This window comes from Drosophila miranda, chromosome XL, assembly GCF_003369915.1.
Source record: "Drosophila miranda strain MSH22 chromosome XL, D.miranda_PacBio2.1, whole genome shotgun sequence".
In the NCBI taxonomy this organism is placed as follows: domain Eukaryota; kingdom Metazoa; phylum Arthropoda; class Insecta; order Diptera; family Drosophilidae; genus Drosophila; species Drosophila miranda.
The window spans coordinates 11,892,636-11,918,260 of record NC_046673.1 but is presented as its reverse complement, the minus strand read 5'-3'; the positions used below and the strand labels follow the sequence as shown (position 1 = coordinate 11,918,260).

The window sequence follows — 25,625 nt, the reverse complement described above, 5'->3', positions numbered from 1 at the left end:
CCATTCCCAATCTCTTCCCATTCTCTGGATGTTGTGTGGCTCTATTAAGCGCATAAAAATTTGCCAACCCATTGTCTTTAAATGGAAAATTCAATTTGTATTCCGAATGCCACCCGACTTCCAGTGGGGAATGGCCAGAAAGTACGAGTATGCAATGGTCCCAGTTTTTGTTTGGCCGACAACTAGATGAAGAGCTGGAGTAGTGGTACAGGAAGAGGGATAGCTTGTAGACGACATTTGATGCCATTGCATTTGTATAGAAGAGCACTCGTACAATGGGGTAGTCCTTGCCACGGACCTGGACCGGGCAGAGTCCACTCCTCGGAGGCTTAGCTTTTTGTTAATTTGGAATTCAAATTGATTTTGACGCTGGTTCAAGATCTGGGTAAGATCTCATTCCCCTGGCCAATTTCGATTCTTGTTTGTTTTTCGTTACTTTTATGTATTTTTGTGACCGATGATTGTGGATTGAAATTAATTGGTGTGAAATGGAATTATCAACCACGCTGTGATTTACTTTGTCCTAGCTCTGAGCTGCTTTCGAGTAGCCTCGCAGGCGAAGTCCTTCACCTGGCCAGCGTCCTTCGGTATTCCCAGCATAGTTTATGAACTATTTATAGCCCGGGGACCGGGACCTCCGACCAACAAAGAGGACCAACTGCCGGCAAAAAAGGTCAATGCTGTCAACTATGTAAAGTTTCTCCGGCACAACCTTTTGGGGGCAAGTTCTGCACATAACTTCGATGATGTCTTCGACATGGAATCCTCCGTCCGCTCCATGCAGCGGAGACAACAGACAACAAAGAGCAGCGACGGGTTGAAAACTGGAGTCCAGGGCGAAAAAATCTTCATTGGCCTGCAAAGTTTGCAATTCTTGTGGGAACACTTGATCATAAGTTGCACATTTTTCACTGATTTATTCTGCTCCTCGTCTTTGGGCGTGCTCTGCTCCTTATTTCCCTACTCCCCACTCTTTGCCGTCGACATCATCTTCTGCTAGAAGTTGCATTCCTGGGAGCTGTACCCCGCCCGGACTTGGTGCCCGCCGGAAGCTGCAAGCTTGCCTCGCCTGGTTACGGTTGTTGTTGATGTTACGGCACGGCCACTTGACTTGGCCCCGTCCAACCCCGTTCCGGCTCCTGCTCCAGCTCCTGTTAATGCCATGAGCGATGCATGCCGCCGAGTGTGGCAAAGAACTGTTAAGAGAAGAGTAAAACTTTGCAAGTTGCGCCCCATGCCTCATGCCCCAATGTTGCATGCTCCATAACAAAGCAGGTAAATGGAGTCGAATGGAGAGGCTAGATAAAGCCGAAGGAATGCCAGGCATGGCCATGGCCAAATGGTCGCACAGCCACATAGCATGAGGTTAAGTCATATGTTTTCCAACAGTTCCTTCGAGGGTTAATCCTTCGATTCGGCCAGGGCAAAGAAATGTCTCTGGCAGGAATGTCCGACCTGTAAGGGCACAGAGGATGTGCGCATACAAGTTTCAAGTTCATGTTACCGAGCAGGAAATTTAGTTCTGATTAGGTTGAATATACTCGTTGTTGATTTTAATTGAAGTCGGGACAGGTTTCTTAGAGCTGTTTCCTCTACTTTGAACTGATGGCAAATTAATATCATTAAAGACCTCTTCTCAACGGTTCTGGTGAATGCTCCATATTCCTGATCCCTGCCAACTTGTTTTGCAATCTTTACCCAAGTCTCGAGCAAATCAATTCCCTTTAGTGGCATTTCCTTCACACACACACACACACACACACACACACACACACACACACACACACACACACACCCACACATGCAGTTTCGCAGTCCCCATCTCCACCTCAGGCCGGAAACACAACACAACCCACACGACACACCGCTGATATGCCACAAATTTGTCGTTGTCGTTGATGTTGTTGGTGTTGTTGCCGTTGTTTGCTGTTAAGACAAACATACCTTCGGGTGCCTTTTTGCAAAGAGGAAACAAAGTTGAGGCTAACGGTAGATAAAAGTTAGTTTTTTGCTGACTTCCAATGCAGAGCTCTCTCTCGCTCTCAAGACTGTCATGTGTCTTCCACACTAGCTCTCGCAAAAACACACAAGCACACACACACACACACACAAAAACACACAGACACGCGCGGCCGGCTCACTTTTAGCTGTGAATCGTGTGAATTATTAAAATCTAATAAACCACAAGATTTTATGTAGCACGGAACTCGTTCATCGTCGTCGCTGGCTTCGTCGGCGTCTTGCAGCCAAAGTTTTGTGCGGTTTTCTTTGGTTACGCTATTGAACCTTAAATTAAGTTTGAACATAACTTCCGGCCGGCTCTTCCTCGAAACTCCCCCAGCACACACTCACACACACTTTCTTCGAGAGGATACCTTTTGCTGGTCGTGTTTACATAGGTACGTTTAATTTTCCTGTAGCACACTTTTCGGCGCCATGCATGAAACATGTGCGTTCCGTCCCCTTCCGTGCGAATGCGAGCGAGTGTGTTTGTTCATAAATTTTCTTAATGTCTAAGTGTGAAAATCTTTGCCGTTCGATGGTGCTTTTCACACTTTCCTTTGGCCTCCTGGTCGCATGTCCTTGGTGCGGTGGGACTGGGCCTGGGCTTGGGGTTGGGTTTGGTTGGGATGAGGGTGAGGGTGAGGGTGAAATCAAGCAGCAATGTGTAAACTTTCAATAGGTTCGTTAAAATTTTATGATTTTCCCTGTGTGTCTGTGTGTGTGAAGGCCCCGCAAACGTGTTGAAAATTGTTGAGCCACTTCCGACCATCCCTCCTTCCTTACTTCCTTGCATCCATTCACCTGCCCCGAATTTCCTTGCCTTCCCTAGGCTTTTGGCTTTGAAGTTGTGTTGCTCCACTTGTTGTCGATGAAATTTTTAAGTTCTCTCGGTTTTTGTTTGTTGGCCAAAACTTTTTTATGCACTTTTATGGGTATTTATCAAATATTTATGACTTGCAGAAGCAGAGGATAGGGCTAAGCAGTCGATGGCGAGGCCATGCTTGAAGATGGTTTGATAGATGACTGATAGATTCATGGCCATACACTTTCTATTGTTGTCTGATAATTGTCATTTTTTTCCAGTATCTTTAATAGTATTTATCTTTATCTAAGATTATCTAATGGATTAGGATAAACCGTAAGGAAAAGCTATTGGTTATAGCTGAATAATGATTTGGTACCTGGAGGAGCAAACCGTACAATAGTCGGCTCAACGTACAGTCTAGGTCGATTTGAGATTTAATCTAATATAATATCCATACCACATCGTAGTCCACAAATCTTACTCTCTCCATCTTTCAGCACCTCCATTGCTTCTCCAGCTCCAAAATGTTGCTGTAATGTTGCCAAAGTTTTGGTAGCTGCATGTTGGCGGCTGGGCTTTGACAGCTGCATGTGCAAGTATAGAGGGACCAGAGACCTCAAACCCCTTGGATCCTTTGGATAGCTGGCTAGCTTAATGCCTTTGGGGCTTAGCAGATGATTCCAGGTCCTCATGCTCGGCTTGTCTAGCTGCATGTAGTCGCTCAAGATGGCAACAAAAAAAGTTGAGAGTTGAGCGAAGAAAAAGAACAACTAGGAGAAACAGGAGCTGGAGTGGGAGTGAAAGTAGATGAACACGAACTTGCACTGCTTGCAGGTAACAGGAGCTAAAGCAGCTGTCAAAATGACAGTTGAAAAAACAAACGAGGTGTCGGATGCCAGTGGAAAGGGAAGGTGCAGAGGAAAGGGCGTGGCCAGAGGGCAGCGGTTGGAACATTATGCAAGATTTCACTAAGTCTGCATTCAACTCAGGAGAGACTTTCCTGATGTGTGTGTGTGTTGCACCACCTTGTGTGCAACACATTTCTGGACACGAAAAAGATGTGGGGCTATGAAGGGGGTGCGGTGCGGCAGAGAGAAGGTGCACGTACCACACAATACAGCACTGGCGCGTAAGAGAGTGAACTTTTGACTAAACTAATTATATGCGAAAAGAAATCAAAGCCAACACTCGAGCACTTCTGCCCGTACACGCCCACAAGTGGGTGCGGTGCAGTGCGGTGCGGTGGGGCACCGACCCTTTGTTGCTGCCACAAAAACCCACCAGACCGCTGTCCTGTCCCCTTTTCACTGTATTTTCGTTTGATGTGCAGCAATAAAAGGCGATCGGCAGCGGCAGCCAGCACAAAAACACCATCCGAACTCGTCTTGTGTCGCCACTTGACTTTTCCACAACACCAGCAGCACGGAAAGAGAACGAGAAGGCTTAGAAAAGAGAAAAGCCCAGAGACAGAGACTGAGATTTCTGCACGCATTTTCAATAAATTTTCTCAAGCAGCCAGAGATTTGAGTGCTCCATTGTTGTTCTTGTTGATTTCGTTGGATATTTTATGGTCTGCCTTCAGTTTTCTTTTTTTTTTTTCAGTTCTGTAGGGTCGTCTTGTGATGAGATTTGAGCGGGGAAATTATGAAATTACAGCGCAAAGTTCGGAAGAGGCGTTCAAGTACACTGCGACCTTTGACTTTCATCTTGTTCATTTGGAATGTTGATTTATTATTGTAATAAGAGCACTCGTGATTTTAATTTGTTTCGAAAGTTGGATATTTACTCTGAGAGAAATGTACTCCAAGGGTTCAGTGTTTTTAATGATGCACGTACATGTTGTCCTGGATCCACGGCTTTTTCCCTAGTCTTCGCAGCATTTTTGACCGTGGCAAATAGGTTTTCATCGTGTTGAAACTTGGGAGGATACACGGCCACACAGTTCCCAAATCTATTCTCTAGGAAACTAAGTTTTTCTTTAGCTTAATATGGAGCCTCACATATGTATCTGAACGAATCGGTGCGTCCAGTCTCTGTATTCACGATGCGAACTGGCAGATGCGGGAGCCGTACGAGCGACACCACCGACTTGATGTCCTCATGTGGATTCTGTTGACTAAATTTGTTGATAGAAATTGATTGATGACAGAAAAGGTAACAAGAGGAAAGAAAGAACTAGAACTCTAGTTGTAAGTCAGTTGTATATCGCGGTTGCCGCTCCTATAGCCTCGAGTTCCACACCCGACCCATGGGCCGAAAGCTCGGATATGTGCAAGAAGAGGATGATTTGGACGCTTGAAGCGCTCGATAAAGTGGTCCTTTGTGGGATTTTTTTGCACAGCCTCTACATTCTGGCCAACTTCTTGGTCTACGATTCGTTGATTCCACTTCTGCTTCTTTTTAGCTGTTTTCCACCAAATTGTTGACCTGTTGCTCGCTGTTCCCCTGTGATGTAGGCGCCTTGGGCTCCCCTAACACCTCCCATTCCTCTACCATTGCCCCCTCTTTTCTTATAGCTTCACCAATGTCGCCCCGCCCAGTTTATGGCCCACTCTCCTCTCCACCCTGAACTGAGCACCAAATCAAGCATGCAAATTTCTTAAGCTCACCACAAGACGGCACCACCTCTGCACCACCCTCAAGCTCACCAGCATCCTGCCAGTCTCTGCACCTCCCTCAGCCTCAGCTTCGGCCTCAGCCGCACCATCACCATCACCACCAACCACACCATCTCCGTCAACACCAGGCACTAGACAAAAAAGCTGGAACTGGAAGAGCTCGAGGAGGAACTGGAGGACTGGGAGCTGGAGCCAGCGAGGCAGCAAATGCGTCAACTTAATTAGCAGCGTCACGTTTATGCCCCAGGATGGGGTGGTGGTGGTGGCCATGGGGCAAGCATATTGTTTAATATTGTATTCTTTTTTGGTTGTTGGTTGCTTGTTGCCACCCCACCTGCTCCCCCCCTTGTCGATTCGGTTGCGTGCTAATTGTTGCGCCTCACACAAAATTAATGAACCCAAGTTGTTTGCTGTTGTTTCTGGGAGGGTTTTCTTCAAGTTTTTCTTTTTTTTTTTTTTGTACAAATTCCTTAACGGAAATTGATACGTTAAATGTGAAGGGAGGAGGCGGAGTTGGAGCAGGAGAAGGCGGACAGGGATCCAGGAATATGGGGGAGGAGTCGGTCTCTGTCTCTGGTCATGGCTGGCAGTCACTTCAATGACATAATCTAATTGAAAAGCCATTTAAGCGTGCTGCATGATAATTTTTTTTGTTCCAACTCTGGCAATTTTTTCATCCAAGGAGGGGTCTTAACGTGATTTGAATTGATAATTTGAAACAATTAGAGCGAAGTTGAAATTGGAGGCAGAAAGTTGCCTGCTTAATTGAATCGAATGAAGTTTGATGTTTTGATGGGGCTTTGAATTACAGGATAGGGCGAGCATACAGGTTGCGGGGAGGAAAGGCAGAGAATTGGAAGTGGACATTGAATATTGAAATCTGATAGAAACAGCTCTCAAACTTAATCAAATTTAACAGTCGTCTCTCTCTGAAACTTCTTCTTTTTCCACGTGCCCTGCTCTCTTTGTCCCTGGCTCTCTCTCGTTTCCGTTTCCGTTTGTGGTTCCGCTCGTTTCTCTGACGTGACATACGATATTTGAGTTTAGAGTTTTGTGGCTTTTAACTTGATTTTTTTGTGCTCTTAACCCCGCCTTGGCCACCCTCCGCTTTGTGTCTGGAGCCTGGCCTTCCTTCGTGTCGTCGTTCCATCTATGAGGTGTTAATGCTTTGTAAAGTTTACACACACACAAACCAAATGAAAAAAAAAAAAAAAACAAAAGAAAAACCCCAGAAGCTAAGGCAGTCTGGGGGCAGAGGACAAAAAGAGCCCCATCCACAGGAGTTATACGATAAAAAATTACAACAAAAGTGGGAGAGAAAAGAAAAGAAATTTCGCAACCACAAAGCATTTTTATGAGTTTCGTGTGTGGCTCTCAGTCTTTCCCACAGTCTCCATCTCCATCTCTATCTCTTTCTCCGACTCTGTCTCTGGTTCTGGTTCTGTCTCTGCACTCGCTTACTTTCCTCGTTTGGATTTTAAGTGGCTTTTACTTAGTAGGACCAAAACTTGGCACTAACTTTTGGCAGAACTGTGCGGGCAACAGGGTTTCGGGACGAGCGCTTGGGATCTCACTTTACAGCAGGCTATGGGTTGTGTGTTTGATACGTGGTTTCGATACGTGCTTAGCGTTCGATTTTTCAATCAGTTTTTAATAGAGGAAAACTTTGCCTAACGATGGATTAATTTCAAGCTCTACGAATTGATTCGTGATCAATTCTTGAAGGTCAAGATGGGTAATGCTTCGCATGGTGGAAGATGTCATATCTATTGGAAAGCTTTCGTTACTGTATCTTAAAGAATAAGTATTCATGATTTCTCTAGCTTCTCTAAACAAAAACAGCATCTGAAATACTCCTTTTAATAAACCCTCCTCCCTAGCAAGGAACATCAGTTAAGATCCACTTGAAGTATTTGTATCTGGGAGCATCCGTGTATGCCTCTTTTCTACTTTGCAAACACAATCTTTCAGGATGGGAGCAGAATGGGAGAATGGTGAATGGGGGAAGGGAGCAAGGGGGGCTCGAGTGGAAATAGTTTTATTTCAATTAACAAGAGAAATTCGATGAGTTTATTTTGGTGTAGATGTGACTGGCTTTTGTGACTACTGTCTGGCATTGTATTGTATTGTCGCTGGAGAACGAGAACTGGCGTTTTATGCGAGACAAGATAAGAGCGATGGCGACGGGAAAGAATGTAATGTACGCTCCGTTTCATGGGTCCACTACGGGTGCGTGTGTGGGGCTTTGTGTGCGTGCGATAATGTTGACAGATAATAAACTGGGAAAATTACAAAATTACAATCAAACATGGTAGGTCAGAGGCAGGGGCAGGGACAAAACGTAACGTAACCCATATGAAGGACATTTCAGAAAATGTTGTAGTATATATTCTGAAGAGGGGGGGGGGATGCGATGCGATGGAACGATGCTGCTAATGGCGGGCGGACCATTGTCGCTTGGAGTCGACGTTCTTCTCGGTTTTATGGCCAAAACTTACGCCAAACTTGGGCGAACGTAAATTTGCCACCACAAAACTATTCAATTGAAAGTTATTTACGTTTATTGTTTCATTTCATGCCCGCAGGGCTGTCGCTGCCTCTGTATTGGTGAGCTTTACAAGCTCCCATTGATCGGCACTAGGCGGGCTGCTCTGCTCCGCATGTGTGAGACGTGTCTGTGTGAAAAGCTCACTAAGTTGCGTGGATTTAAGGCGAAGCTTTAAGCTAGCGCTAGACAATTTGGCAACTGTGTGATTTATGGACAAATGCCATTAAGGAATCCGCCGGGCAATCGATTTGGCATGCCTCCACTCCACCCAACTCCCCTCCACTCAACTCAACTCAACTCAACTCAACTCCACTCCCTTCACTTTCGAGTCTCTCCAAATCTATACTTCCGTTGTTAATCATTGGCATCACTTAATGGCCCCTTCCGCCTTCCGTTCCGTTCCGTTCCGTTCGCACAGAGAAATGCAATCAGCCAGACAAGCGCATAGTCGGAGGCAGAGTCAAGTGGTTTTTTCCTCCTTTTTTCGGGCAACAGCGAACACGCCCTTCAATTACAAATCTATGCAGGACTCTGGACTGTGGACTCTCCTCTCTACTGCCTGCGCAGATAATCTGCTAAAGGACTTCCGCCTGGTGCGTGCGCTGCCTTCCCGAAGGAAAGAAGCGAGCAAATATATACAGAGTGACGGGAAGGAGGGGAACGACTGTTACTGAAATCGCAATGATATACGGCCGTGAAATCGAATCGCAGCCCGGGCCAAGCACAAAAGGCTTTAAGTGCGCCATACTCCAATTTGAGATATATGTAGTTCCATATTCTGCACTGCGGAAAAAAGTGCACTTCCGCTGCCGGATCCCAGGACAATCCAAAAGGTATTTTTCTGAGCAGACATCTTACTATGGTCGTATTTTTCACTGTATTTCCCAGATATATGATTTTGTTCAGTGTGCCCTGCCGTTCGACAAAAATCAACAGACTATAGCCGGGGCCCCAGAAGACTTGGAGACTTCTGTGCGGCGTCTTTTGTGCATGGATTTCTTGGCGCGGTCTCGCCAGAAGCCAATTTATTGCCCCATTGTGCCGTGTAGCGTGTCCGAAGGACAACGACAACGACTCAGCGGGTTGCATGTTCTGGCTCTTCCTTGGTTCTGGTTCTGGTCCTGGTCTCTGGTCTCTGGTCGTTCTCCCGTTTAGGCGTTGGCATTGCGTTTTCGGCGGCCGTGTTGAAATTGACAGCAAAATAATTGGTTGATTATTTATGAGAAGCGACTTGGCAGACAGACAGTCGGACAGTCAGACGGTAAATACGTTTGTTTAGGCCTCATCGGCAGAGACAACGATAACAGCAGAGAGACAGCAAAGAGCGTATAGGACTTGTTCAGGAATAGTTTATCATGGGGACTTAGTCTGGGCAGGTGTCCGACCATCCATTAGGACTGTCCGGGTACGTCCTTTGATGTTCCCGAGAGAGAGAGAGAGAGAGAGAGGAGCAAGCGGACAGTCGACTGATTGTTATCCAAATAGTTATTTAAGAAATTCAAATTTTGGTAATTAAAAATGGCCAAAAGGGCCCGGCCCGCTCACACGTGCTGGGAAACCGAAGCCGGCACTTGACATATGGGAGTCATAGCCAGAGAGCCAGGGCTAAAATCAGGGCCAGAATCAGCAAAAGAACCAGAAGGAGAACCAGGACGAGGACTTGAACCGGTGACGGTGGACAAGAGTAAGAGCTTTGGCTCGGCCTACGGCTGGCTGTTATTATTTTTGTCACTGACAAAGCAAATCACCAAAAACCAACAAAAGGTCTACCCCCACCAGTTTCCAGCCCTGTCCCTCTCACTATGCCTCTCTTCCTCTTCACCACAGGCGTAACAAACGATACCGCAGAAAAACCCCATAGGCCGAGGCCTAGTTCCCCGACTTGTAACCCTCCTCAGACCTACTCCATTCCCCACTCCACGGGTGCTTCTGCTTCTGCTGCTGCCAACTGCGGGGCAATTTTCCTGTTGAATTATGAGGATATTTGTTTCGTCATGAAAGATTGGCCCCGCTACCGGTCCGGGTCCGAGTCCGGGTCCGAGTACGGGTCCGAGTCCTCCATCCCATTCCCAGGCTTCTATTATAATCCTTACGCACTCCGATCCGTGTCCGGGTCCAACGGGGGCAACTGTACATTTCTTTTCCAAGCTTTCATCTTCTTCTGCTGGCGGCGGGGACATGGAGTTTTCAATTTGCATTGCCCAGACCCCAAGCCCAAGCCCAAGCCCAAGCCCAAGCCCAAGCCCAAGCCCAAGCCGGCCGCAAAACCCAGAGCCGACAGCCGGAGCCCGGAGCCGTAGAGAACGGAACGGAACAGAATCGTCAACTTTGCCTTCGTCGTGAGCTTACCAAATGCACTGCAAGTGAAATGCACTCCACTGACTTTTGGGGTCGGCTGGGTTCGTGAACCATGACCGAGGCCGAGGGCGAGGGCGAGGGCGAGGAGGGAGAATGGGGATTGGGAATGGAAATGGGAATGGGAATCACTGTGCCACACATGTAACACATGAGTCTTAGCCCAGGCGGCCTGGACGATTGCATCTACAATTCATAGAAATTTCAAACGATGCGTAAACGAAAACGGAAAATGCACACAGCAACAGCAGCAGGCGACGACGACGGCGACGGCGACGGCGACAACGACAACGTCTGAGGAGGCTGACTACGACTAGGACCAGGAGAAGGACTACTGGGACATTCACTGGGCACCAGCATCAGCATCCCGTAGAAAGTAAACGAATTGTGGGTATGACCAAAAATTGCGTTTACTGTTGCGTTTCTGAAATGCATGGGAAAGGGGGTGCTGGGCCCCTAAAGGACATTGGGAGGGACAGTGGAACAGGGTGGCTCCGATCCGAGCAGGAGAAGGAGCAAGGAGCATCGGAGCATCGGAGTGCGAGCCAAATCCGACTTTGCTTGATGATGAGTGTCGTTATCGTTTTTGTGGAGTTTTGTTTTGTTAGACCCTTCCATCGCACACCACCATGCAACACCATCCATGAGCCACAATCCCTACGCTCGGACCCTCCTGCCCCCCACCATCTAGGATATTCTAACTGCAAGAGGAATTTGCATTTCGATATGTGGCACTGCCCCGAATCCGTCTCCAGCTCAGACTCCGACCCCGGGGCCCAGCCCACAAAACAATCAAGAAAAGCAATTGGTGCACTCCAGATGGATACAGATGTGTCTGTGTGAGTGTGTGTGAGCAGAGGTCCTTCTAGGACTTGGACTACTCGCACTCGGATCGAGCTGTGGGCCGGAAAGCATCGTCATGGCCACAGAGACAGACGACGACTCGGACTACGACTACGACTCGGACTCCGACGCAGTCGGACGATGATGTAGCTGCACGGATTGATTTACGTTCGAAAAGATTTCTCAACTGTGCAGCCTCCGGACTCCCAGCCCCACATTCGCATTCGCATTCCCCATCGACCAGGGTCAACTGTACATTTTTCTATATGTTTTGTTTGGTTCTGTTTCATTTTGAGTTTCTGCTTCTGTTTGTATTTCTGTTTCGTAGTTTTGCATTTGGTGCCGGGGCCCAACGACGACTGAGATTTATCAAAAGGTAATTTATATATGTGGGTGTGTAATTTATCCCTGCACCATTACCCTCCTCTCTCAGAGAACCCAGTGACTTGTTTGCCCTGCTGTCTGTTTGGCTTTAGTTCTCCTCAGAGCCAAGTCTTCAGTCCCGAGTCCCGATCCCCGATCCCCAATCCCCGAGTGCATTTTGCATTTTATGTACGCAACATTTTTAAGAGTATTTCGTTGAGAATAAATCGCATGCCCAAGCATGACATATGACCGAAAAGCTTCGAGATGGAGTCTCGTCCAGAGAGAGAGAGAGAGAGAGAGAGAGAGAGAGAGAGAGCGAGAGCATGGGCAAAGTAAATAGTTTGGGATGCAATCCAAAAGATTATTTTTTGCGGGTTTGAGTGAGTGGAATGTAAAAGATACAAACCGAAACAGAGAGAGAGAGAGAGAGACAGAGAGAGACTTCTGTTTGGGAGCAATCCCACCCCCCGGGAAACCTTAATCTGAGTGCCAGGCAAAGCAAATGCATAAATTCAATTTACCGAAAGAGCTCCAGCCCCAACCCCAGCCTCAGCGCCGAAAGGAGAAAAAAAAACAGTTGCATAATTTAACGCCGACCATCCATGGATCTATGTGGATGGGATCCTGCCATCAATGGGTGCTGGATAGCATGTAAAAAATTGCAAATCGAATCGCGAAGCAAGCGACCAACAAACATCCATTGGGTCGGGGGGACGGGGACATACCGAAACGTCAAGAGCACTCCGCCGACAGTTACACGCCTAAGCCCCTGAACCCGCACCCGCACTTGCACTCGGATCAGAGGAGTACGACCACGATGCCACGATACCATGCCAATGCCAATGGCCATGTGAATGGTATAAACATTGTTGACATTTGCCAAACCTACTTTAATCACTTTTTAACCCCATTTGATACAGTGTCAGCGTGCATGGGGCCACGGAAACGGCCACGGGACCGTAGCGGCTCATAAAATGGACAGTCCGCACTCGACTTTTGTCTGGCGGGAGTCCTGCCCCCTGCCCCCTGCCCCCAGTTCTCGGTCCAGACCAGCCACATTGAATGCAGGCTGGAAGGCTGCAAAAAAGCAACCACACTGACAAAAAATCCCAATGACAAACGCAGAAAGAAAGCAAAAACCAACAAAAGCAAACACAACCAAGCGAAAAAAAGCATTACGTAAAATGGGAGTCCAAATATGGGGGGAATGATAGCCATAGCCATAGACATGGACACGGACGCGGACTCGGACATGGCTGTGGATATGTGGATATGTGGATATGTGGATGTGGCCCTGCCATGACCCGTTGGCCCAGCTGCCAAAGCAATTGATTTACTGCACTTTGTTTGCCAAAAATTAATTGAGTTGATGACAAGTGCAATTGATTTATGCGGGACTCAAATGAGTGTGGACAGAACAGACGAACAGACGCCTGGACAACGGATGGATATCATCGGATGGACACTGGCAATTGGAATGGGACTGGAACCGTGTTGGGGTTGGACTTGGGCTGTTTTTCGAATGGGGGTAATGGGTTGTCGCCATCGCCATCGCCATCGGTTACAACATGCGGGCAGGCACAAGATCTACTCATGGATTAACACTATTCCCCGCAGTGGAACTTCCGATGGCCCGAAAAGACCAAACGCCAGCCCCCACTATGGCAGGTGTCAAAGTTGAAAAGAAACACCAACCATCCATGGAGCAACCATCCATCCAGTGCCGACTCCCAAAGTCCCTACCCCAACAAGAATAACAAGAGCCGAGCCACGGAAAAGAATCAGCAAAAGAGTCTAGTCAACCCCTAAGGAGGCTTTCCCAAGGACTGCACCCCAAAAGTATTACCATAGAGTATTACCAAAGAAACAATACCCGTGGAAAGGTTTGGCCCTGGTCCGGGTCCGTGTTGTGTAACGGAAGCGTGCCGCGCACACATGTCGTCCGACCGGGGCCCAGGTTTTAGGCCAAAAAAGCAACACGGGAAAGTGGCAAACGGCAGAGGTGGGAAAACGCAGGGACAGACGCAACGGAAATAAGCGCCAACCGGATGCCAACAAACGAAGCAAATGATTCATTTCCGATGATGCGACAGCGTCCTGCGTTTTCCCATTGCCAGGTTCAGGTTAGCCGTGTCTCCTGTGAGCACTGGATCCTGGCTGGTGTGTCGTCTGCCCACCAAAAATTTGCATGAAATGTGAAATCAAACGGCTCGCGGCTGGCTACAACAAATGGTGCACGAGTGGAACAGGACCAGGACCAGGACCAGGACCAGCAGGGGGACCAATGGACGAAGTGGAGCTGGAGCTGGAGCTGGAGCTGGAGAAGTCGTCGTCAGCAGGCGTCGTTGGTGTCACGTTCTCATTCACGTGCAGGTTGACGGACGCCCGTTGCCATATTTTATGACTGCCGCCAGATCGCCCTCTTGTGTGTGTGTGTGTGTGTGTGTTATTGATATGCTAACGGTAAATGCTTTTGGGTGGGCAGACGGGGGAGTGGCTACCTCTGGATTTGACGGCTGTACGGAAGTGGTTAAAGCGACCTCGCCTCGACACTGCAGCTGGATGTGGTGGATGTGGAGCTGGTGTTGGAACGGGAGGACGACATCTGTCGCGGGCGACGTGTGAAATTTTTTAGCCAAAAATTTTGCACTCTTCTCCTCGGCCGTGGCCGTGGCCGTGGCCGTGGCCATTTATAATGCCACCGATGTGTTCTGGCTCAGGGAGAACATGGACATCCAGCACCAACGACGACGACGACATATTGGAAATCAAAATGTTGACATACAGCAGGGACAACATTTTTCAATTAAGCCGATGACAACACACGACCCCGGGGGGCAAGCGCTGAGGCAGGAGATGCAGATGGGGCCAAGGATGGGGCATGGAGAGTTTGGAGACCCAAGGGCTGGAGACGCAGATAACATGGCTAATAATAATTAAATAAATTTACCGAAGGAGAGTGCCTGATCTTTGTGTTCCTGAGCTCTTTCTTGTTAAGTAGCGGTGCCACGTAGAACAGGAAAACCATAGCACTTTGGGAAATACGCCTTGTCGTTATTATTAAGCAGCAACAAAATTAACAGAGTTCATCACTGTTATGTTAACAGCTGTCAAAAGCTGTTTGCTAGCGAGAAGCAAGTGTTTTTGCAAGAATTTTTTCTGCCAAGCAATTCAAGTGCATTTTTCACAATGGATTCAATTCCGAGAGGTATTTAATATTTATTTAGAAATTGTCTTATCGGCTAATAGTTTAACGAGAATAAATTTGGGACGAAACTAGGCTTTGAAGAGGTGTGTAAAAAGAATTCCCATCGGGCGACTGCTGTTGGGCTGTTGGGCTGTTGTCGGATGATGGTTACCACGGCCGTTCTCTGTTGGACAGCACTCACTGGCAATTGTTCACAGGATCGGGGGATGTGCATCCCCCCATCTGTGGCTCATTCGCCAGTGACTGCTGCCAGTGGTGTCGCATCTTTGGATGGTGGTGTCGGTAGCCGGATTCCTTGATAGCAGTCGCTATATATTTTTCCATAAACTGGAAAACTAATTGACCACCGCCAGGACGATGGTGATGTCATCCATCTTCAAGTTGCGGCCAGCTCGTCGAACGTTGCTGCAGGCGGCGGCGCGTGCCATCAGCGCCATGGTTTCCGCATACAGGTGCATTCGACGGGGGTCTGTGCCGCCGTCGAGTTCGGTGATCAGGGACAGCACGCACTCATCGTCCACATTGTCGAAGAACCCGTCGGTGCCCAGGAGCAGCATGTCGCCCACCTCGACGCAGAGCTCCTGAATCGGCGCCTGGTAGGGGTCTTCATAGAGGAAGGCGCCAACCCCCTGGAACTGGGTGCTAAAGACCTGAAGTTTGCTCGAGCGAGCAGCTATTTGTCCATTTCGCACCACCAGGAAGCCGCAACCACCGACGTTTGTCGCGTAGACGGTGCCGGTGCGGCGGTCCAGGCTGAGCATGCAAGTGTTGCAGCTGGCCAGGACAGGATGGCGCACATCCAGCACATCGCGATGGGCCCGGTGCAGGAGAACGTCTAGGCGACGAGGATCGTGGCTGGGCCTCAGGGCCAGACGCTCGCAGGAGCGCATCAAGGAGTAGCTAAACTCTCCGGGAGAGAGGTTACAGATCCGCCCGCTCTTGACGCCGTTGGCCTTGGCCACGCCCAGTGTCTCGCCGCGGCTGGTGCTGGTCGCGAACCAGGCATCCTCCCCGCACTGCCCCAACATTGGGCGCGCTGCATGCTTCTTCGGTATGCCGCATGCCACGCTCAGCAGCCGCAGCTCCTTCGGCCCGTACATCTTCCAGCCATGAATGTCTTTTATCTCCGGCTTCCCGGCATCAATGATTTGTTGTTCGTATTCCTCGACCAGCTCTCGCAGTCGCCCGTAACCACGGAAGAAGGGTCTGAGCAGGTTCATGCATTGCCCGCCGCCGAATGTGGCGGCGCGTTGCGACAAGTAGACACCGCCATTGGTGACTCGGCTGACCAGGCGAAAGCCACCCGTGGAGAGCACGTGGGCAAGCCGTGATCCGGTGGTGCCAACCCTGGTGGTGGCCTGGTTGATCATCCGACCGCCGTTTGTATATGTATTCTGGCAGACGTGAGTGCCGCATGCGATGGCATGCTCCAGTAGATCTTCGCCATCGGCCGACAGCATGCCTCCGATCTGTGTGATCCTGGCGACAAGCTCGTCGCCACTGATGCAGGCCTGCTCGAAGAGCTGTGCGCCGCGGCAGCAGCAGACCTCAAATAGGTTTCCGCCTCTGACGACTGCAATGTCCACAAGTTCGGCGAAGCTGAGGCGTGCACGGCAAACCACACGGGCACTCCTTGTGGCGACGACATCGAGCATTTTGCCACTGCCTGAGATCACGATCCTGATCAGTAGCCCACTCCCCCCCACGACGATCTTGATCAGGTGGCCGCCGCCGCTGGCCGCCTTGCCGATCATCATCTGCACGAAGGTTAGCAGCTGTGTCTCCATTCGCTGGATTCCTGCATTCAATCGCACAAGTCTGTCCATATTCTGTTGGGCACAAGGAAGGAGAGCTTTACCCTCACAATTCGAAGATGAGTACGGCCCAGAGATAATTACGAACCAATTGAGTTATTTTAACATCAAGTGATGGGTTTATTATTCTTGCGTGATCTTTTGTTGGTGTCTCGTCCGAGATAAAAGAAATCCTATTAAAAAAACGATCTGAAATTGTGTACAAAACGACTAACGAATACCTTATGACATTTTCCTTGACTGTTCTTGGGTCGGGGTCAGGGCCTGCTTAGTTCAAACAAAACAAGACAGAACAGTAAAAACAGTTCCAGTTCAGAGATCTCTAAGGTTGAGGCCAAACTATGACCGTTTATCTCTGGTTTAGAATTAAATCTGGTACTCCTGAGTCTAAAAATGCCTGTAAATACATCTCTCTGATAGAGAGATAATCCTCTGTATCCCATCTATACTTCCATAATCATTTAGCTGGCGCCACACTCCCTACCGCCCTCATCATATCCATTGCACTGCACTCCTCATGGTTAGCTCCGTCTCCTATGCAGTTCTCCAGAAGCGGGGCACGAGCACGGGTCTGGGGCTCAACTCAATTATGCACAATTACGGACACAAACAGATACCAAGTGGCAGGAGTGGCGGGACGGGAATGAGGTAAGTATGCAGATGATATCTACACCTCTGCCCCATCCTGGGCTCTGGATGGAATTGTGAAATTTTTTGGCTGCTGGGTATCCCCCATGCAGCTGCAGTTGCCGTTGCAGTTGCAGATGTGGCACTCGAATTGCATGCATAGCTCATTGCTTGCCACTCGACGTGGATGAAGTGTGCCGTGCTGTGGCATGTGGCATGGGAACACGGAGGCGACTGCTGCAACTGCTGCTGCTGCTGCTGCTGCTGTCAAAATGCCATTGAATTGCTTAAATATTTTCATCGTCGTCATCGCCATCGTCATCGCTTAATGGCTTGCCTTTTTTGGTTTCCATGTCTACCCCCAAACACCCAAAACCAAAAACCAAAAACGATGCTGAATGCTGAAACATATGTGAATGGCAGCCAGAATGGTCGGGATATGAATAAGGGGCCTGCTTGAACGAATGACTGACTGAGTGAATGAGTGAATGAGCGATATGAAGTGCAATCAATGCAAAAATGTTTTCAAGTACCCAGCCAACCAGCCAGAGCATCCAGAGCATTCAGAGCATCCAGAGCCAACACGAAGGCTAGACAATCCCTGCAACAGATGCAGTGCTCCATGGGGCATGGTAATGGGTGTGGGATGAGGACCTATTAGATGATATTCCAGCTCCAACTAGATGGTGGGTGTGTGTGGGAGCGTTGGTGTGAAAGGATTATTCACACACTATTGATTTCAAATTGAGTTGACTTCAAATCCGTCTGAATTGACAGCAGCACATGGCAACACATCCTCTCACTCCAGCCTCTCCCCCTGCGAGTATGTGTGTGTGTGTGTGTATGTGTGCTGCCGGAAGTTGACTAATGAATTTAATTTGCAGTGGGTGTTGGAGCAAATAGAGCGACAAGCGGCTGGTGGGGCTTGTGGGGCACTAGACATCAGCGAGGCAGAGGCAGTCAGCCAGGGAACTGACTGATTGACTGTCTGCTATTCGGGCCTGCCTCGATGCCTGGCTGTATATTTGTCTATCTGTTTGCCTGGCTGATGTCTCTGCCACAGCGGCTGCAAGTAGGCAACTGTTTTTGTTTGCCCACACGACTCCTTCACACAATTGATTGACATTGGCAGTTGTTGCCACAGAATGCCTCTTAATGGAATGCAGGGGGATGCATTCAATACATCTGCAATTGATTCCATGCCAAGGAAACCAGCACTTCATACTGTCCAAAGTCTACAGCCCTCTCTCTCCCTCTCTACAGGGACAAAGAACACAATGGACACCGCTTAGTGTCCTTTTGGAGCAGCCACAATTGTTGCCTGACCAATGATCAATTTAATAGGAAAACAATATTGATAGCCAAGGGCTCCGTCGCTCCGTCTCTCCTCCAGAGAGACTTCCACAAAAGCGGCAGCCGCACAGGACACTTGAAGCCCCTTGGGGACAGGAACTGAGGTGGGGATTGAGGCAGGGACTGGGGCAGGCGTAAGCGGAAGTGTTGCGGTTTCTGGTAAAGATTGGGGCACCCAAAGCCTCAATGGGACTCCTGGGCTTTGTTTGTTTGCCTGCCTCGTGGGTTGGTCTGGTCGGAAACTTGCTAAACTTTTGGTGTTGTGTTGTAACTAAATTTGAGCAGACACATGCGAACACACCCAGGACACCCAGGACACACAGGACACCCGGACACACGCGGACACACACTCGAGAGTCCCGGCAACACTTTCACTTGTGCGTAGCGCTCCTTGGCCCCCCCTCCCAACAGCCAACCCGTTCGAGTCCTGTTTGGTTTCTTGTGGTTTATTATTCACGCCTGAATTGATTGTAAATTAAAGTTTGCTCAGCCCGTGCGGGCCGGACGGCTCCTTGGTCCGTAGCCCTATGTGTCCTTCGTGTCGTTGTGCATTTTGAGGTCAGCCTATGGCAAAGTTTTCTTTTGTGTGTGCATTGGATCTTGGGCCGGGTCCGGCCTTTGTCCGGGCCACTCATCGCCCTTGTCCGCTTGTCGGCCCTCTGTCCTTGGTCTGCTCTCTCTCTGGTTCCTCCTGCTCCTTCCGTTGGCTGCTTAGTCCAAGGGTCCATATTAGAAGCCAAAAGGCATTCAAGTGCACATAAGACGATTACACATCATTTAACCGACGCACTGCAAAACTATGAGGCGCCCCAGAGCCCATACCCCATACCCCATACCCCAGTCCCCCGGACCACAGTTCCCAGTCCCCAGACCCATTGAGGGTCTGTAATTGTTGCTCCTTTGCTCGCTTTTATTGACTGCTGCATATTGATTATAGTTACGATGCCTTCGTCTTGCGCCTCATGCGGCATGCCATACCACTTCCCGCCCCTGCTTCTACTTCTGTCTCCTCCGTCTTCCTTCTTCCTTCATCTTTCGGCCAAGGAAGTTCATTTTCGCCTTCTGTCGGGCATGACTTGACTTGATTGCTGGCATTTGTCGTTCTTGTTTAAAATTCAATCGCTGCACTCAAGTGTGTACGAGATGTATTCATGTGTACATCTCTCTCTGTCTGTTTGTCTGTGTCTGGGTCTGTGTCTGTGTCTGTATGTGTGTGGGTGTGGGTGTGGGTGGAGTGGGTCTGGGTGCGTTTTGAGACAAAATTAATTTGGTGTTAATAAAGTGAAAGTGTGGCCTTCCATTCACAGTTTGTCTGTGCGAAATTGTTTTCAGTTCTTGGGTCTTTAAGACTTAAGGCTTATAATGATTGGCATCCCACAAACTTTAAGAAAACCCACTTGGTGGCAGGGGCTATTCTTGAGCTATTTATTGCCGCTGAGCTTTTTACGGGGACTCTGGGACTCCGGTAGCTGACGTTTCGCTTCAAACGAAAATCCAACTCAACTGTACTCATTCGAGTACGATCCAAATATTGAATATTCCGTTCACCCGAAAGTGCTGATTGTTTTTATGAGCACACTGTATAATCGAGCGAGATTAAAAAATTGAAAAATTCCAACAGACGTGCTAATCCAATTCAAACGCGTTGAATTTCCTATTAGATTGGCATTCGCAATGAGAATGGGCAGCGCGCATCTTCGCCATGTTGACACTGGATGTGATGCCCAGGATCTAGGAGGTTCGCGCGTCGTCATCGAATTATTGAAGCCACTGCGATAATGCCGTCTAATGAGTGCAGATGTCGCCTCTTGCATCTCTCCTCTCTCGCAGATCGAAGGACCATTGCGGCGCAGATGTTTATTTATGGCATTGGGTAACATCGATTGTCCTGACCTGCTTAGTAGGATTAGCTTCAGTGCCCCTGCCAGGAACCTAAGGACCCATGCACCCTTTGCAGTTCATCTCCACCGGACCAATTATGGCTTTAATGAGCCCATTTGTAGGGCGCTTCGAAAGCACAATGCGCTGCCAGCTGGAATGCCTTTTGGCTTTTGCCAGGGGAAGGGAGCCGTCATACGGTTACTTGTAGACCTCGTCCTTTACCTTAATTAATTCTTGTCATTTTCTAATAATACCTTAAGTTAGAAATAAGTTAGTGTAGCCCAATAAGGATTTTTGATTCCGTTGGCGAATAAGAATAAATAAATAGCTAATACTGCACGGGGCTAAGGTCCATCATATTCCGCTAGATCTTGCCGAGCCTTGAGACGGTTGTCGACATGCGACGACAGCAGATAAATGGCGGCAAGACTGCAGTCGGCCAGGCCCACGCTCCCACTGGTTACGATTATCGAGTTGTTAGGTTTAGTTTTCATTTGATTGGGTCGTTCTCAAAATAATATGCGAATATAATGTTTTGCGACAGATGTGGTAGTAGGGCCTTCTGTGTTCCTGATCCTGGGGCTGTCCCTTTTGGTTGGGAGATGGGATGGGAGGAAACGTGCGTCAACTTCTGCTTTTTAAGAAGCAAAACTTTGGATACTTGGCCACATTGCTCAAGTGTTTTGAGGCAGGGACGCAGGCATGCACTCGACGGCCCGGGTCCACCTCCGATGCACAGTTGCTGTATGTCGAGTGCAGGCGGGAGGCAGTCGGGAGAGAGCGGCTCCTGCTCGGACATCAAAGTTGCCAACTTTCGACTTGAGGAATTTTCGACAAGGCGACTTGGAACTTTTGTTACTTTGCTGCCGAGCTGGTGGAAGATACCTGAGCGACGGCAGAGGGTCAGGAGAGGCTGCAGAGAAGAGAACTCCGCCGGAAAAGGAGGTGGAATCAGAGGCAGAAGCCAGAAGTTTAATTGTTGTGTGTTGTCCTGCGCCCTGGCCCTGGAGCTGTGCTCAGGTGTCCTTAGTGGTGTTCTAATTACTAACAAACTTAATTTGCTACAAGTTATTTTCTTGCGGACACCGCTTGCCCTCGCCTTGCCCCTACCTTGTCCCACAGCGAACGGCATGACCATAACCACTTGAGTCGCCACTCCTCTGCCTTGCCATTCGGCTGGGACACTTAAGCCACACGCGGACCTTTCTAGCGGAGTCATTCGGTGGAGAAGTGCCCATGGAAGAGGCTCCAAAGGCTTTGGCAGCAATTCTAGGTCTTAGAGCCCAAAGAAACTTCGAGGAGCTCCTGAGGGGTGGATTGCGAACACACCAGCGTTTCTACAGAAGATCTTCTGCCTCAGTTCCAGTCAGAACCTTCTGAATCTTCTGCAATCAATTAAATCTGAAATCAATGTTGCTGGCCCTCCGTTAGGGGTTACCACGACCGGTTTGACGGACCCTCCACAGAGCCAGAGCAATGCGGCCCACCACATACATTTGAGGAATCGAAGAAATTGTCAAAGCAGACTTCCTTTTAACTGTTCAAATATTATAGGGACATATCAAATTGATAACAAAAATGCATCATTCAAACACACATTATTCACCGATCATTTCCTGTTAGACCACCCAAAAAAACTACCGCAATTTATTTAACTTTTACCCTATTTTTGAATTTTTTTGGTTTGGTGGCAATCCGATTGGCTGCAATTAGCAAGCACATAATTTGTTGTGTAGATTGTGTGGGGAAACAAATTGATTACAAACGACGCTTCAATAAATCAATGGCTTTCTTAATGCCATTTTGCATCTTGAAAATCTCACTCTCCGTTATCTTAGATATAGTTTCTTGTTGCATCTGCAACTGTTCTTTGAAGTTATCCTTTCCCATCATCAGTGCCTCTTTGAAATCGAACTTATTTTGCTGTATTGTCTCTTTCATATTCAGCATGTTTTGCCCAAGCTTAGCCAATTCCCCCCATAGGTCCAGGGGGAGTTTGTGAGGAGGCATCGGCAGCACGGCATCGTCTGGGTTTTTTTGCTTGCCCTCATACGTCTCGACAACTGGCCCACGAGAGCGTATGTCCTTGGGCGACACGGGCAAAGAGCTCTGCGGCATGGGATCGGTAATAAGTTGGTTACAGCGCAGCTGCTGAACAAAAATAGCTAGAAGTCCCAGCATCTAGTTAAATATTTAGAAAGAGAACAGCATATCAATAGTTATTCAATGGATATTCTGCTTACCTTATTATTATCAATGAATTCGTTTTAGAAAAACAAAAATGTTTCCTGGTTAGATGTTATCTGTTTAAAGTTCAGCTGTAAATGATTGGTCGAGACTTTTTTTTAGAAACTAACACATTGACATATGTACATACTATATCGTTCATTTATTTCAAGCATGCTTTGATTGATGATTTTCACATACTTTTTGCCTGGTTTGGAATCCAGTCCTCTAATTTATTATTTGTCTATTGTTGGAAGTTTTACTGTGTAAAATGTCAGACTGTTATTCATTTTTCTTTACTTACTATGCTGTCCGGTAGAAAAATATATATGTTTATTGATGATTTGACTTTTACTTCCAAGCGGTTTCGATTCTTTTTCGGATATCCTTTTTTAAAAAATATAAATATTTTTTTCCCGTCTCCGAGCTGTTCTGCTGACGACAGTTAGTTTTAGAATGATTTTGTGAGACTCGAAACATTGACTGTTAACTATAAGCACATATATTCAAAGGGCACTATGATGGCTTAAATCTGTAAATCTATGAAACAAATTCTTGTGCATGTAGATTTTTTCTAGACTGGTAGAATGTTTTTCCCGTATTTTAAGAGCGAATCTGGATTCGTGTGCAGGGTCCAAAATACATAGGGATAGGACACTCTGGGCAGCCGCGCACGACACATTTTTTTTTTTTGTTGCTGTGTTATTGTTTGATTGATTTCTCCAGATGATGTATCCATGGTAAATGTTGATCCCGCTTTATTTTAATTTCATTTGGTGGTGGTGGATTTCTATAGTTTTGACCTAAACAAATAGGCTATCCATTGTCCTCCTGGCCCCCTATCACTGACAGCGGCAGCTTCTGCCTCTTACCGCTCAAGGAACGAGACCCGTGTCTCAAGACAGTGTAGACGTGGTCAGGTCTGAGCTGGGATGCAATGTCCATGTCCGTTGTAAATTATGCGCTTTGGCTTACAAATTGCATGTGCCTGGCAGCATGAAGCATGTGGCAAGTCTCAACTGACTGACTCTTGTCAGGACTGGGTCTGGCCAGGGGTCCGAGGAGCAGCATCGTCACCTACCCCACTGGCGCTGCACCTCCACCTCCATTTCATGCTGCATCTTAAGAGTACGAGTGCATCTTTCGACTAATGCGTGGTCAAAGTTGTTTGCCTGTCCGAGCACCGAGCACCGAGCACCGAGCCCCGACCACCGAGCACCTAGCACCGAGCACGGGGGCGGTGTATTCAAATGAGCGGCTGGCAACTCTTGTGTTTTGTGGTACTGCTAAACTGGCGAGGCAACTTTCTTAGACATACTTTTCTTATGGTCCCTGGTCGCTGGACAGCAGGGTGGCCGCCTCAAAGGCAAATATTTTATGCTTTACGTGGTTGGGTTACTTGAGAAATTACGTGGTCCGTACGCCACTCCTCCTCCTCCAGCTCCACCACAGCTCTTTCATTGTCTTTTGATGGTGCTTCGTCTATGCGATGGGCTACCAAAGGAACGGGGACCTGCATTAGTATTTAACATGAGCTGCCTAAAAGTATGCAAAGTTATTTCTTGCTCGTTGTTTCTGTCTCTCTCTCTTATGATACCCTCAAGATGGTACTCTGAAAGTGAAGTGCCATTTCTGCGAGAATATGTTACCTGGAAAAGAACGCGCTTACGATCCTAAAGAGCATTTATAGCAATGAATTAAGAATGTAGGTCTTTGGAGCTGTTTCAGCCTAAAAGTATGCAAATATGTATCTTACTTGGAGAGTTACGATTCTGCGAGCGTATGCAACAGGCAGGAGATTGCGTATACGATACCTTGCACCTAAATCTTAAAAATCATAGGAGTTTATGTGCATAAATTGCAAGATATCCACAAATATGGAACAAAATACATGATTATTCAGCCTGAAGGTCATGTTGCTCCGGCTACACTAGTTATTGATTATGATTTAGGATATATTTCAGTCTACAATTGCTTAAAATATATCAATAAAATAAATCTACGATTGAAGATACTACTAGCTGAGCCTTTGCTCAATCTATTCCAGACTGAATATAACTATGGCATGCAACATACATATATGTACATAGGATATGCACCATTTCCCCAGTAGAGGGTAACATACGGTCTATTATACTCTATCTAGTTGCCTCAGTTGTGTGCGGTGGGTTAACTTAATGTTATGTTCTAACTCTATACGCATCCAACTTGACTTTTTATCTTTAACCGCCCACCACTGCTTGACCCTCGACATTCTCGAGCCCCCCATTTACCCCCATTCTCGACTCCCCTGGAGTCCTTCGGCAAATGCTTTTGTGTACTTAGCGGCTGTCGAAAAAAAGTTGTAAAAATCGTGTAAAAAATTCTCGCACACAAAACGTGCAAAATGCGTTTTACTCGTAGTTCCAGCAACCGGCAGCAGCCCGATCCGATCCCCCTCTCTGACCGAACTCTAATAATTTATTTTAATGATAATGCATGGGAGCCATTCTGGTGCAGGTTCATGTCCAGATCTAGTTTCGTGGTTGGGGCTGTGACTGGGGACTGGGGGCTGTGGACTGTGGTTCTTCTGGGGTTAAGTGAATGCGTAGTCCGAATCCGAGATGGGTTAAGTGAGTGTGTGCGCCACACTCTCAAGACGGAGCTCTGCCTAAAACTTTCAACTTATAGACACTGTTCCTGCCCCCCTCACGAAGCAACCCAGAGGCAAGCCCTCGATTCAGTTTTCGGGATATTGCTCGCCTAATGATATGCCTCAAATATTAAGTGCATGACACGCCCACTTGGACAGCGGCAGAGGACAGTTGGGGGCACCACCACCAGCCGCATCACCAGCACCACCGAGGAGGTGGACGGACGCACTCGTATAGCGCATCATTGTAAAACCCTTTCGGCGGCTTCCAGCTACAAGACAAGTGCAAAGTTTTCCCCACAAAAACTTTTATGGAAGCATAAAACTTGTGCATTTTTCTACAAA

General features: G+C 47.9%; 1 protein-coding gene and 1 long non-coding RNA gene across 2 annotated transcripts; both read right to left on the bottom strand.

Annotated features, from left to right (window-relative positions):
* Positions 1 to 14,738: 14,738 nt before the first annotated feature.
* LOC108165180 lies at positions 14,739 to 16,804 on the bottom strand. Its single transcript, XM_017301250.2, has 2 exons — positions 16,650 to 16,804; positions 14,739 to 16,576 (listed from the first exon to the last, which is right to left on the bottom strand). The coding sequence occupies exon 2, from the start codon at positions 16,571 to 16,573 to the stop codon at positions 15,083 to 15,085; it is 1,491 nt and encodes a 496-aa protein (XP_017156739.1). The 5' UTR covers positions 16,574 to 16,576; positions 16,650 to 16,804; the 3' UTR covers positions 14,739 to 15,082.
* Positions 16,805 to 22,659: 5,855 nt separating this feature from the next.
* On the bottom strand, positions 22,660 to 23,113 carry LOC108151482. Its single transcript, XR_004473189.1, has 3 exons — positions 22,953 to 23,113; positions 22,800 to 22,892; positions 22,660 to 22,740 (listed from the first exon to the last, which is right to left on the bottom strand). It is a non-coding gene; the product is annotated as an uncharacterized LOC108151482 (long non-coding RNA).
* Positions 23,114 to 25,625: the final 2,512 nt, after the last annotated feature.

Excerpts from the sequence above, each read along its gene's own strand:
- LOC108165180 (XM_017301250.2), bottom strand. The coding sequence starts at position 16,573 with ATGGACAGACTTGTGCGATTGAATGCAGGAATCCAGCGAATGGAGACA.